Raw genomic sequence first — 15,221 nt, 5'->3', positions numbered from 1 at the left:
TAGTACAAAGTAAAAGAATGTAAGCCACACCACATACCTCTGTGGAATAAAGACACAGACTCTGAAAAGGATTAAGAGCAATGAGTATATCTCCCACATAGATGTAAATCTGATCTCTGGAATAACACTTCTCAAGTTGCTCGGAGACTGTATTCTGTAATAAAATAAAAATATTTTTTTCTTAAAAATAATTTAAGGGTAGTTACAATTTAAAATGTAAACAGTAATAAATAAAACATCTGGAATCTGGACCAAGGATCAGAAGGAAATAGATATGCTGATAGTAAGAAGTATAACATTGGGTCAGCAACTATCCTTCCACTTGGCAGACATTTTCTTGTTTTGAGAGCCATAGAGGTATGGCATTGTTCTGTGCATTTTCCAAAGGTCACGTGAGATATTACAGGGATATTATATGTAGAAAGCCTTCCAGGAAGTAAGTAAATGTGGAAGATGAAAAAAAAAAAGAGAGAGAAAAACCAATAGAAAAGGGAAGGGAAGATACAGTGAACATGATTTTATTCCAAATCAAGGTTATTTAGTGGCTCTGTAGAATATCTTAGCCCTTTGCTGAGACATTTGGCTTTATGAGGTACAGTGAAATGTGTGGAGAAGTAACTTTCATAGTTGATAAATCATGAGTACATGGAATCAATTTTAATAGTGTCAGAAATCATCATTTAAGACATGACACGAGAATAGCAAAACATCATAGCTCAAAAGAGACAAAAACAAAAGCACAGATAACAGAAACAAATAAACCCAGTGTTTAATATATAGGTCAGCAACATGATGAGTGAAGTCTTCTTTATAATATACAAATCCAGAAATTCACATCATTGAAAAATGTGGTATGAAAAGATTCATAAAGGTGCTGGCAAATCTCTGACTTGCGAACACTACTTGATTACAAGATATTTGATGTTCCCAAGAAAGATTATTTCGAGCAAGTACTTCAGTTGTTTAAGCCACCCTAAATTTACCAAATGACTACTTCTGTTCAGAAGATGTCTCCTGATTGATGAATCTCAAAGGAAAATGTTCTGGCATGTATCAGATGTATTTAAAAAAAAAAAGTTGATCAGGCAGGATGGAGATCCCAACTTGTTATTGAAAAGGAGCTACTTATTTCTCTAATGATCTGATTATCCAGAATGAAGGGAGATGAGAGGAAGGGAGGCTGAAGCTATAATTTACTGGCTTGTATTTGTACCTTCATAAGAGATGCTTGAGATAGCTGTGAGGCACTGGGTAAGAAGTAGAATTCACTGCCCTAAAGGCCCAGCTCTCTGAGAGCAGGGGATCTGGGACCCCATAAGCAGGACACTGACCCTAGTTAAGACAGACAGGCTCTTGAGGTTTCCTAGAAGCCTCTGGGTATAGACACTGAGAGTGGAACAGAAGAGGATATAGAAGGAGGATGCCACATTAGAGGTTGTAGGAAGCAGACCATTTTCTGACCTCAGTAAATCATCCCTCTGAGCTTTCTGAAAAGAATTCAGAGGAAAAAGGGTCTGTAACTTATAAGCAACTCATGCTAGTGGGAACCCACACCTTTGTAACCTGACTATCAAAAAAAGAAAAAAAATTGACGTTAGGCTGGAAAGATCTGGAAATTTGAGTTATACGTATTAAAAGTGAAGATGGGAGAGATAATCAGGAAGCTAAGAGACATTGCATACAGATGCTATTCAAACAACTTCCTGTTCATATCTATAAATTAAACAAAATCTAGAATGTTTAAGTTTAATTAAGCCACGTTTCTTACCTCATCCAAAACTTCTAGGGTTGCTAAATCGTCTACATCCTTCAGAGTGGATATTAGTGATCTACTGAAGTTACTTTTCTTGGTGTGAATACGTTCATGTCTGTGGAGCAGTACAAAGAGAAAAATCCTTTCTGACTTGAGAACTTATCACTGATCATAGCGGAAGTAGGTTTTAGATATATAGGAGATTAAAAAAACTTCTACGAAGCTGATTTCCTAAATTCAATGATGACCACTTATCAGAAAATAGCCTAATATATTTTATCTGTTTTCTCCTCTCTATTGGAAAATTACAACATGTCAAGCTTACCTCACAGATGATGAAAAGAGTCCATTAATTCTATCAAGAACTCTCCTATATATAATTTGCTATGTGTGACTTGATCTGTTACAAATTGGTGAGATCTGAATTCATTAGATTTCCAATTTTGTCTGAGGTAGTGTCAGACCATTGGTGGCCAAGGAATGGCAACATTAAAAATTATTATTCATCAATTTTTAAGAGAAATACAAAATAAACCCCATTGTGAATTTTCAAATGGTTAGACGTACGTCGAAAATTGGTTTCAGGCACTAGGAATTTATTTTCAAAGGAAACATTTCAGCAACTTCAGAGAATAGCCAAAGGTTCTTGATTTGACATGAAGGCTGTGGAAGCTGCTGAGATAGACACCATGGTTTGTTTCAACTTTTCTGGCTATGAAATTCTCATCTACTTGGTGTTTTGAACAAAACTGTATTTTCAAGGTTTATTTTTGGAGATACAGTAGACTTTTGAAACAATGTGGGGTTAGAGTTTCCAATGCCTCCACGAAGTCAAAAATCCAGGTATAACTTTTGACTCCTCAAAACTTAACTATAGTGTTGACCAGAAGCCTTACCGATAACATAAAGTTGATTAGCACATATTTTCTATGTTATACATATTTTATTCTGTATTCTTACAATAAAGTAAGCTAGGAAAAGAAAATACTATTAAGAAAATCATGAAGAATAGGGGTGCCTGGGTGGTTCAGTGGTTAAGTGTCTGATTCTTGATTTCAGCTCAGAGGTCATGATCTCATAGTCTGTGAGATCAAGCCTCACGTTGGGCTCTGTGCAGAATTCTCTCTCTCCCTCTCCCTCTGCCCCTCCCCTGCTCACACGCTCTCTCACCCTCAAAATAAATAAAATTTAAAAAAAAGAAAATAATAAGAGAAAATACACTTACAGTGTTATATTGTATTTATTGAAAAAAATCTGCATACAAGTGAACCAGTGCAGCTCAAGCCCATGTTGTTCAAGGGTCAACTGTACTTTAAGCATTTGAATTTGTCCATTCGTAAAAGGAATAGACTATGAGGAATAACAAGAACCATACCACTTACTCAGTAGACTTTAATGGTTTCTCATTGCTTAGAGAATTAGGTCACTATTTTTTAAATTTTTTAATTCCAGTGTAGTTAACATAGTGTTATATTCATGTCAGGCATACAATATGGTGATTCAACAATTCCATATACTACTCAGTGTTCATCAAGATAAGTGTTACTCTTAATCCGTTTCACCTATTTCATCCATGCTCCCACCTACAGCCTTCTGGCAACCATCAGTTTGCTCTCTATAGTTAAGAGTCTGTTTTTTGGTTGGTCTCTTTTTTCCTTTGTTTGTTTTGTTTCTTAAATTCCACGTATGAATGAAATCATGGTATTTGTCTTTCTCTGACTAGCTTATGTCACTTAGCATTATACTCTAGTTCCATCCATGTTGTTTTGTTGGCAAAATTTCATTCTTTTTTTGGCTGAATAATAGTCCATCACACACACACACACACACACACACACACACACACACCACATCTTCTTTATCCATTCATCTATCAATGGACACTTGGGCTGTTTCCACAGTTTGGCTATTGTAGATAATGCTGCAATAAACATAGGAGTGCGTGTATCCCTTTGAATTAGTATTTTTGTTTTCTTTGAGTAAATACCAAGTAGTGTAATTCCTGGATCATATGGTAGTTCTACTTTTAATTTTTGGGGGAACTTCCATACTGTCTTCCACCATGGCTGCACCAATTTGCATTCCCACCAACAGTGCATGAATGTTCCTTTTTCTTCACATCCCTGCCAACACTGGATGTTTTAGAATTAAGTCACTATTGATAAACTGTCCCCACCTCTATCTTTGGCCAGCCCCTCTTTTGGTTCACTGGATTCTGTCTTCTCTCATTTATTCAAGGATACCACTTCCACTGGTTCCTCTCTCATTCCTAACATCACTCATTTTTCCCTCTCAGGTATTATAGTACTTGTCTGAAAAGAAACAAACACAACACCCTTTCTTGAGTTCCAATTTCTTTCATCTACTCTTTTATTTCCTCGCTTTATAGCAAGAAAAATCCTCAAAAGAATTATCTCTACTTAATTTCTTTTCATACTTTAAGAAAACCCATTTCAGTCAGGCTGCCATTTCTTACTCCATGGAAATAGCTCTTGTTAAGAACATTAATGGCCTTACACTGCTAAATACAATGGTCAAGTCTAAGTCCTCATTTTACTTAACGTACTGGCAGCATCAACAAACTCCTTCTTAAATATACTTGTTTTAGTGTCCTGTACACTTCTCTTGATTCTCTTCCTTGCCTCACTGGCATCTCCACCTGAGTATCTTTTTCTGGTTCCTCCTCATCTTTCTAACTGTCACGTTTGGGATCTCTGGAGCTTCAATCCTTGTGGTTATTTTCTTCTGTATCTACTCACTTCCTGATTTCAGAGCTTTAAATACCACTTACGCATTGACAACTCTGCTGATCTCCAGACTTAAGCATCCAACTGCTTACTCAACACTTCACTCAGAAGTCTAACAGGCAGACTTAACACATCCCAACCCCTCCTGAATATGCAGCCCCAAACCTGCTCCTGTCCCATAATTCTTATCTCAGTAAATGGTGACTCCACTATCCTGATTGTTTATGTTAAAAAGCTTAGGGATCCTTAGCTCTTCTCTTTCTCTCATATCTTTCATGCAATCTACATACAAATTCCATCAGCTTAATGTCAAAGTCCATCTAGGACCAACAATATCCTACCACCATCACCTCTGCCATATTGCATCCCACTATCACTATCTCCTCCCACCCAGGAAGGTTCCCTGCTGCCACCTTTGCCTTCTACATTCTTCTCAACATTGCAGTCAGTAAGATTTACCCTTTGTTTATATTATTTCCTCTTCAGCTGTATGATGAAACTTTATGTTCACAGCTCACCTCAAATGTCACCTCTTAAAACTTCTCAGCATAATTCTATACATCCTTCAGGACAAATATTTTAGTTATGGCATTTCAGCCCATCATTTGTATATGAGCCCTATTTCCTTAACTAGACTGTAAAGTTCTCTGGGGATTTCTCAACCTATGGAGCTGGAAAAGTTGGATGTCCATATGCAAAAATAAAAAAAAATCTAGACACTAACCTGGCCCCTTTCACATAAATTAACTCAAAATGGATCACAGACCTAATTGTAAAATCCGAAACTGTAAAACTCCTAGAAGATAACATTGGAGAAAATCTTGATAACCTTGGGTTTGGAAATGAGTTTTTAGATATAACACCAAAAGCACCATCCATGAAAGAAAAAAATCAGTAACTTGGACTTCATTAAAATTAAAAACTTCTGCTTTATGGAAGATACTGTTAAAGAACAAAAAGCAAAGCCACAGACTGGGAGAAAATATTTGCAGATCACCCTGATAGAAAACTTATATCTAATAATGGGGATAGTTTTACTTCTATTTTCAACTCTTAGATTCCCCAATTTCGATAGAATTTACAAAAATTTACAAATATACACTTATTGGTATGGATGATTTAGTTAATATTTGAATCCATTATTATTCTGTAAACTCCAAGATGCATGAGACTGTGTGTCCTTGGTTCCCCCTTGTACCTTAGGAACAAGCAGATTATTTAAAACATAGTAGGTCCTCAATAAATGTTAGTTGCATGAATGAGTCAATATATATCCTGTACAATTTCTGGCACAGAATTTCCACTTAGTTGGTCTCCATATTTGCTGAATTCAACAGGTATCATCTTATTTATTCTCCTATTTCCAAAGAGACTCATATTATTTTTGAGAAAACAGAGAAAGAAATCCAATTATCCATTTAATTGCAGAACCCTGAGTTTTTCATCTGTTTTTATGGGCTGATTTGGTAGCTAAAGACTGTTCCTAGAGAATTACAAGAAACAGATGGTGAGGAATATGGGGATCAATATTTGGCTGGCTGCTACACTCACTCTTCCATTCCTGTAAATTCATCCTCTGATGCTTTTGGTCCAAAAACTGAGAAAAGATCTTATTATTGTAATGACTGAAAACCTCAGATGGCTCTCCATTTTCTACAACATGACTTAAAAACTCCTTGGCATGGAATTCACAGCCCTTCACAGCCTTGTCTCAAAGAGCCTTTCCAGCAGCATCAACTATCATCTCTGTACAGAACATTCCCCAATATGCCAAGTATTTCGAGATTCTGTGCTTTGCTCATCCTTTCTCTGCCTGGAATTATTTTCCTTCCATGTCTGGCAAAGTTCTACTTTATCATACAAAGTCAGGCTCAAATAACATCCTCTCTGTGAAGCTTTTGCAGGACTTTGCAGAGAGAATGCACTACTAGCAGAGAAGCTTTCATATTTAAGTAGGAATGTTCATCATTCCTATTGGACTAGGAGAAACTTGTGGGCAGAAACCAAGCATTACTCATCTTTCTATGCCTGGCATCAAGGATACAGATGCATGAAATATGTTGGCAGCTTGAATCACCATACTGAGCCCCACCCAACTAGCCAGTATGCAAAGAATATTATCTCTTCGTGTGACCAACCCTATGTCCTTGTATTTTACTTCATATCCCATAATTTCTGGCAAACCTTTTAATTAAGCCAGCGGGCACCAAAACCTACCTGACATACCATCTTTCTGACCTCTTACCGTAATACGCTTGTAATAGCCACAGAATTCAATTCTGTGATTCACAGTTTTAATGGGAAATATGAAATTTCGCTTTTTTATATATATGTGCCCAAGCGTGCAGAGGTTGTCAGGCCGATACCTGCTGGGGAAAAGGGGAATAACATGCACGGGGGCCTGGAGGCAGGTGGGCATACGTTGTGTTCCTTGGACTTAGCGAAGGGCCCTGTGGCTGAAATGGTGACAGGGACAGTGGTGCGTGGTGAGGCTGGACTCCAGGCATAATGGGAAGCCACTGAAGTATTTCAATGAAGAGGAAGACTGGAAATGATGGAGTAGAATAGCATATTGTGGTAAAGAAAAAAAAATCACTGTACTCTAAAAATAAACATCATCACTAATGTATCACTAAGGGCAGCCAAGAAAAGTTAAAATTCTAGTAGTGAATATTTTATAATTTAGGGTCATATTCTAAGAACATATTATAAATGTGGCATTTCAAACTAGTAGAGAAAGAAAAAATTCAAGAAATTGGGCCAGAACAGCTAATTAAACATTTGGGAATCATGTACCTTATGTAAAAATATATTCCAGGTGGATTAATAAACTTAACAGATTTAAAAATACAATCATAAAGTTCTAGGAGAAGATACAGAAGAATAGTTGTGTAATAATAATGGGGTAGGGATGGAATTTGTAAGTATGATAAGATAGAAAAGAGAATAAAAAAGATGGGGTAGATGTGACAGGATAACAATTTTAGTAGCATAATAAAAACACAAGCTATAAGGAAAATAAAAAAAAATATTTGCAGTGTACATATATGATGGAAAAAAATCAATGTTTAATATATCAAGAATTTTTGAAATTCAATAAAAAGAACACTGAAAATGAGATACCATGAGAAAGTAGGATTTTAGGCTTTTCTATTTAGATTTGAGAAGATAAATCTATCCCTCTCATCATTTCCTAAAAAGACACGTTATCACCAGAAAATACTGAAACCTAATAATCTTCCCTAGATTGATGGCATTAAAACAGCTGAATCATATCATCTCTGCTGCCTCTTCCAGTCCTGGAATTCTATAATTTGTCAACTTAATGGGCTTGATAATTTTGTGTATTGATTAGGTATATTACCTAGGAGACGGATGATTGCTTCATCATGAAGAGAAAAATGTAGAGTCATTTTCTGTGACTCTAAAAAACTTTTTTTAAAAATCACTTATAAAGACTTTATCAGGGTGATTGTGAAGATGGCTTGGTCCTAGTCTAGAACATGACTCCTCTATTTTCTTTTCAATTCAACTCAAGGGTAGAGGGGCTGAGGGATGCAGAGCCTGGTTGAACAGGTGACAATAATGTGTAAAAAGTCAGGGTGGATTATGGATTGACTGAAAAAGTATTAGACACTGAACTAAATTCTGAGATGCTTATATAGAGAATCAAAAATTATTTCTGGGAGTACCTTGGTGGCTCAGTTGGTTAAGTGTCTGACTCTGGATTTTGGCTCAGGTCATGATCTCACGATTCATGAGATCAAGTCCCACGATGGGCTCTAACAGTGTGGAGCCTGCTTGGGATTCGCTGTCTCCCTCTCTCTCTGCCCCTCTCCCAGCTCACACTCTCTCCCTCAAAATAAATAAATAAACTTTAAAAAGTTATTTCTGAAGCTATATGAACCCTTTCCTTTGTTTAGATCATAGTATTAATGACACCCAAGTAGTATTAAAAGCATGGGCTCTAGAATCAGAATGCTCAGAGAAAACAACAAAAGAGTTTGTGAGGATAAATAAAAATAGATTTCATGTAAGATGTTTATTTAGAATGGGCACTTGAAAATGCCTAACATTTAATAGCTATTATTACTCAAACTGTGGCTCGACCGCTTACTAGCCATGTAGCCTTGGACAAGTAACTTACTCTGCTTTCTCAGATATAAAATGGGAATAATAATCGTCTGTTTCATAAGGTTGTTATGAGGTTAAATTAAATAATACATGTGAAGTGACTCATTCAGTACCTGCAATGCTTAATAAATTTTAGCTATTATTGTTGCTTTTATGGTCATGGGTTCGATCTTCATATACTTTATATTTAATATTTGATTTTAATTTATCTTTAATTATACTATAAATTATTTCTATTAATTTTATATTTAGTGGTCTCCATCTCTTCCCACTCCAGATACCCTTGTACCTTCAACAAACGTAACTTGTAAATACATGACACTGGACTCAGCATAAACCAAGCAAGAAATGAGAAGAATCTGGGCCCAGGTCTTGCTGATGGAGGATTCATGAATATTCTTGTTTTCTAAGGATTTCATTGTGTTTATTGTTAAGTCCTATGTATATACCCTGATGGTAGCATCTCAGCAGGAATTATGCATTCTATCAGATGACAGGGAAACAAGCAAACTCTTTCTTTTCTTCTCCTCTCTATTCTCACTGCAGTGTCAAGGCTGACTTTAGAGAACAGGGCTGAAGCTTAGACGGTGCACTGTGAAAAGACACACAGCTGCCAAGCACATCTTGGCTCCAGCACACCCATCTCCCTGACCATTTCTTGCTGGTCAGGGCAGAGTGGTGCTCTCTGCCAGGCCGGCTTAACTGGAGAAGGCCCATGGTCGCTGCAATTGCCTATCTGTGTTTCTCCCGTATCTGTATTTCTGCACCATCAGTTACTGTTAGACAGGGCCATTGGAATGGGCTGCTCTGGAAAGCATGGTCAACACTGCTGTCACTTGGTTGGGTCTTAACGTTTATGGAGACAAAGCGAAAAAAACCACAACAGTTTCAGCTGTCATAACAAAGCACTAGTGAGTGGCTCACATTTATTATATTCTTTCATGTGGCACTGAGGCATGATTAGTTGCATCAGTGATATCATTGTTCAGCTTTCAAATTAGCTTAACATTTAAAAAGCTACCCAATTAACAATGCACAAGATCACAGGGTGTAAGAGTGAGAAGAACAGGTAAATATATTACAGTCCAATTTCCTCCCATTTTATGAATTGTCAGCAAGCCTGTGATATGTCCAACCTTTTGGCAAAACTCAAATGAAGCAGATGATATGACATCTCCATCCTGTTTGGGTTTGTTAGGCTTTCCCCCTCCAAACACAAACAAACACACACACACACACACACACACACACACACACACACACCAGGTAGAGCTTTAAATTATACATGTTTCAACATCTATTACTGCATTCACTCATTCAATAAATATTTAAATTTCTACAACATCCAATATATTTCAGGCAATTCAGAGCTGGGCTAAAGCTATGAGGAAAACAGATAGGGTCACCTGCTCACACAGAGCACACACTCTGATGAAACAGTTAATAATGTACATATAAACAAAAAAGTTAAGATAATCTAGGCTAGGACTGATATGTTTGGATAGATTCATTTTCAAAGAAGAAGATGTTAAAATCAAGGATGTAGCTGTGGCTATTGCTACAAATATTACTCAATTAATTGATAAAGCTGTATTTGCTCACATGGGTTTTGAAAATACATAATCATTCACAGTTAATTAAGGTATATACAACGGGTGTATAAAAGCTTTCTCCATAAGTTAAACATCTTAAAAGCTATTGAAGTTTCAATGAATAAGAAAAAAAATGTATTCTATGAATGAAAATTTTAAAAAGATCGGCAACTGAGAAAATCTTTTACATCTTACATGTCTCTTTTGGTCACTAATGTATCCTAGGGACCGAAACAGTAGCTGGGAGATAGCAGGTAGTCAATAAATAAATGTAGATTGAGTAAATGAAAAAGCAAATGATTATCTGTCAAAGTAAGATATTTAGTCCAATCTTCATCACTACCTTAATATGATATCCATGCTTGTTTGAAACAAACTTAATTCTTTGGAGACTGTATAGATAAAAACTTTGAATTTTTCCCAGTATAATATTAGGTATTTTTAAAAATGAGTAAGTACACCTAGATTTCCAAAAGAATATGTAAATGCTTCTATAATTTCATACATTAGTGAATATCTAATCAATCACGATTGCTACTATTTTGGTGAACCTTCATTTTTCTGGTGTCTAATCTTTTAAACAATGCATACAACAATTTGTTAGATCTAACTACATACCAAGTATCAGACAGTAGATTGTAAGGCAAAATTTTTTAATAATTAAGAAAATACATGTTTATAGAAAGTGAAAGCTATAGATTTCAGAAGTGCATTTTCTTTAGAATCCTCTCATCTATGTCATTTTTCAATCCAACTCATATTTACTGAGACCCTGCTCTGTGCAAGGCACTGTCCTAAGTGTTAAGGGATTACTGTAGGTGAAAAGAGATCCAAACCATATGTTCAATGAGTCTCAATCAAGTGGGAGCTATAAATACATTTAAAACAACACAAGACATATGGCAAGTGCCAAACTGAAGTTAAATTAAATAGCAAGGAAGCAATAATCCCCTTCTGGTGAACAGGGAATGGTGCTCAGCAGATTTAGCATTCAGTCTTGGCATTTGAGTACGGATAGGGTTCCACAACCTGAGGAAGAGTATTTGTATGTGGGTGGTGACTGGCAGGTGGTCAAATCTGAGAGAGAGTAGCATGTGTGGATTGACCAGAGAGGGCATGTGCCCCAGGACAGTGACAATCTACTGCAGCCAGAAGGCAGAGTGCTAGTGTGGGAGAGGCTGGAGGTTGAGGAAACTGGGATGGTGGAGGGCATGACTGTTGAGAAACACAGAGGTCTTCAATGCATTCAAATTCCAAATATCCAAAGAGCAAAGCACACTCTTCTGCAACAAAGCCTAGAACTCCTCCAGCACTTGTCTCACTGGCTGACCCATCATCTAATTAACTGCACACACCAGAAATCTCCATCTCTCTAACCTCCTATATCTACTCCATCACCAGATTATGTCGTTTTCATCTCCTTAAAATATCTGAAGTCTTCATTTCTCTCCATCTCCACTGAGGAGATGAGAGCCCATTAACCAAGGTTGGAAACAGTGAGAAAGACAGGGAAAAAAATTGATGTCATGAAAGCTCCAGAACACATGTAGGAACAGCTCAGAAAGGTTGCCTGGAGTTGCTGACTTGCCACATGGGTAAAAAGGGGCATTTCTTACAAATGAACAATATTCTGCTCCCTTCTAACTCTTAAACCAAGAGGGTATTGAATAAGACCTCAATGTCTATTTCTGAGTAAAACCTCCACTGCTACTCCCTTGATCTTTAAGTTCCCATTATTCTTATTGGATTATGACAAATAGTGAGAATGACCATATATATATAAATTTAATTTTATTTATTTTGAAAGAGAGAGAGAGAGAGAGAGAGAGAGAGAGAGAGAGAGAGAATGTGAACAGGGGAGAGACAGAGAGAGAGGGAGACAGAGAAAGAGAGAATCCCAAGCAGGCTCTACATTGTCAGTGCAGAGCCCAATGCAGGGCTCCATCTCATGAACGGTGAGATTATGACCTGAGCCAAAATCCAGAGTTGGATGCTTAACTGACTGAGCCACCCAGGTGCCATGAGAATGACCTTTTTAAATAAGTTAGATGTCAGTCTCCAATCAGTACCCTCCAATGGCCTGATGTTACTAAGAGAAAGGCCCCATGTAAACTGACCCGTCCCTACCTACTGCATCAGATCTTGTCACCCCCTGCTCCCTCCTGGCAGGGTTTCAATACTTGGCGCGGTCTTGCCTGAGGGGTCTCCCGACTCTTCCTCCACCTGCAGAGCCACAGGCTGATGCACCTCCTCCATTGGGAGGTCCCGGCTGGTGCCCCTCTTTAACACGGCAGTTCTACCCTCCCCCATCCCTCCAGGAAGTTCAATCCTCCTTACCTTTCTCTGTATTTCCTTTAGTGTATATCACCATCTAACATATTGCATAGTTTACTTATTCTATTTTGCTTTGTTTGTTTTTTCATCTGTTGACTGACTTACCCCTTACTCCTAGACCAGATTCCTGCAAACGGTAGGTTCTCAAAATACATTTCTCAAACTAAAGGAGTGATAGGTTGCTTTACAAAATGTTCATCTATGGAGCCAAAGAAATTTTATTATTTTTTTCTCTGATTATAAACAATTGGAATGCTCAAAGAAAAAGTATATATGTACACATATGTTTATACTTCAAGATAATTTCACACTTCTAACATTTTCCTTTTGCCTTCATTTTATAGAATTGGTTTCCATTCTTGTTACTTTATTATTTTATTTCTGAAAGACTTGGAAAAAGCAAAGTCAGAATCCTTCTATAAGATTTTTGTCCTCTTGTGTAAAGTACAGCTTGTTAAACAGATTATCTTTTTCATTTACTCTGTCATACTGAAGAGACATAGTTTCAGACTATAAATATTTTCTTTCTGTGTTGTCAAAGGTCACAAATACCCTTAGGGTGGATATTACAGCTCCACTTGTAATTCAGTTCTACACACTGAAAAAAGAAACAACTATTGCTGCCTGATGTTAAATTTTTATCCTTACTATTCAGTTGTACTGTTATAATGCAACAGCTTTATTTGCTTTTAATTTGGTAAAATGCAGTCTTGTAAATACCAAGCTCTATGCTGTAAGGTGATTCAGGAGTCACTGGGGGTTGTACAGAAATCCTTTGTCAAACATAAATCTAATCAATGGTTTTCTTTTAGTTTCCTTATCCATCTTTAAATTCCAGTAACTAAGTCACAACTGTTGGTACCAATGGGTGTACAGGCTCTCACTGGTATGCTTGCGAAGACCAGTTTTTATTTACCTGCACTTGGACCCCTTTGGCCAAGTACGTACTTCTGACATAGTGGGGAGGAGAGCACACACCAGCCTGGCCAGCCAGATCAGGAGGTCAGCTCTGGCAATGATAGCAGTGATGGACGTTCACAGTTACCCAGCAAGCCCCCACCACATTTTTAATTGCGTTTTTCATTCACAGAGCTCTTCCTCTCTCACATATAATTTTGTAAAGATGTGCTTTCATCTGGACTATACAGATAAACACTCATTCATAAAACTTGTAGCACTGTTGGAAGGAAGGATGAAGTGGGAAAAGTGATACATGAAAGCAGAGGAAAATCCCTATCTATGTTAGCATCTTCCTTAATTGATTCTAAATCGTTGCACTAAAGCCCCCTATGATGTTGTCCCTACTATTCTAAATCTCTTTCTACTTTCTCTGTGTGGGTACTAAAGTATATGAAATAAATGAACACCAATATAATATGCATGTTGCTATATGATACTCTGTACCATCATAATTTCATTATTGACACCCTTAAAAATCACTTCTTGATTTTTCTTTTCTCTAATGCCTTTTGCCCATTCATTACCATGACCAAGATTCCATACTCTAGAACAGGGATTGGCAAATTTTCTTTGTAAAAAAAAAAAAGTAGATGAATATTTTCAGCTTTGAAGGCCACATGACCTGGGTCACAACTACTCAATCTTGTCATTACAGTATGAAAGCAGCCATAGATAATATATGAACAAATGACTGTGTTCTAATAAAATTTCATTTAAAAAACTAGGAGGCAGGCCAGATTTGACCTGGAAGCCATAGTTTGCTGACTCTGTTAGGCAAGAGACCCGGGGAAAAGAGAAGGGTCTAGAAAAGAGGGACAGCAGAGGCGCCTGGGTGGCTCAGCTGGTTAAGTGTCCAACTCCTCATCTTGGCTCAGGTCATAATGTCACATTTCATGAGTTCAAGCCCCACAACATCAGCCTAGAGCCTGCTTGGGATTCTATCTCTCCTTCTCTTTGCCCCTTCCCTGATTGTGTATGTGCTCTCTCTTTCTCAAAATAAATAAATAAACCTAAGCAAAGGGGGGGACAGCAGACACTACCAATGATCGGTGGGTCAAAAGGTAGACAGTCTTTTTAAAAAAATAAATGTATTAAAGATTAATGTATGCATGGTGACTGAGAGTGTGAAACTACTTTAAAAAATTAAACCATGAAATGCTTAGTATTACCTTAAAGTCCACAAGCTAGTTGCAGAATAGGTATCTCATTTAAATAATGTGTCCATGAAAGAGGTCTGGGGATCAAGGTGTTAGAAAGTGCCTCTTCTCCAATCACATTGTTTTCTATTAATGCTATAGTTACCAGCTTCCACATAAATAGAAGCTCTCTAGAAATACACACAAAACACTGGACACATTGGTTCCCTTTGGGAAGGGACATAAGTGAGACTATTTTTCACTCACTACTCTTATGCACTATTTCAATATGTATGCATCACCTATTTAAAAAGCAGAATAAAAGAAAATGTAGGTTATGTTCTAGCATAGATTTGATTTATACCTACAAAGCAACTGCATCAAGAAGAAGTATATGATCCTTTACGAGTTGGACAATAGGCACAATCTTACCTATCAAAAGGACTAATTTTATTAAGGCAGTTAGCAAATTTTAAGTAACATAAATCATCTGGTAATCTCTTGGTTCTGGGCAGGGTTAAAGCGTGCCTGTCCACTTTTAAAAAGGAGTCACATATCTGGAGGC

At 37.2% G+C, this 15,221-nt stretch overlaps 1 protein-coding gene across 1 annotated transcript in view; it reads right to left on the bottom strand.

Annotated features, from left to right (window-relative positions):
• Positions 1–15,221, bottom strand: part of MYO3A (myosin IIIA) — a 243,182-nt gene that overhangs the window by 136,895 nt on the left and 91,066 nt on the right. The window contains exons 10-11 of the mRNA XM_049624722.1: positions 1,769–1,868; positions 38–154 (exon numbers count right to left, since the gene is read on the bottom strand). Coding sequence (XP_049480679.1) covers positions 38–154; positions 1,769–1,868 — 217 coding nt within the window. The remainder of the gene's footprint in view (positions 1–37; positions 155–1,768; positions 1,869–15,221) is intronic.

This window comes from Panthera uncia, chromosome B4 (assembly GCF_023721935.1).
Source record: "Panthera uncia isolate 11264 chromosome B4, Puncia_PCG_1.0, whole genome shotgun sequence".
NCBI classification, from domain to species: Eukaryota; Metazoa; Chordata; class Mammalia; order Carnivora; family Felidae; genus Panthera; species Panthera uncia.
The sequence above is the reverse complement of the archived record's forward strand: the minus strand, read 5'-3'. Positions and strand labels throughout refer to the sequence as shown.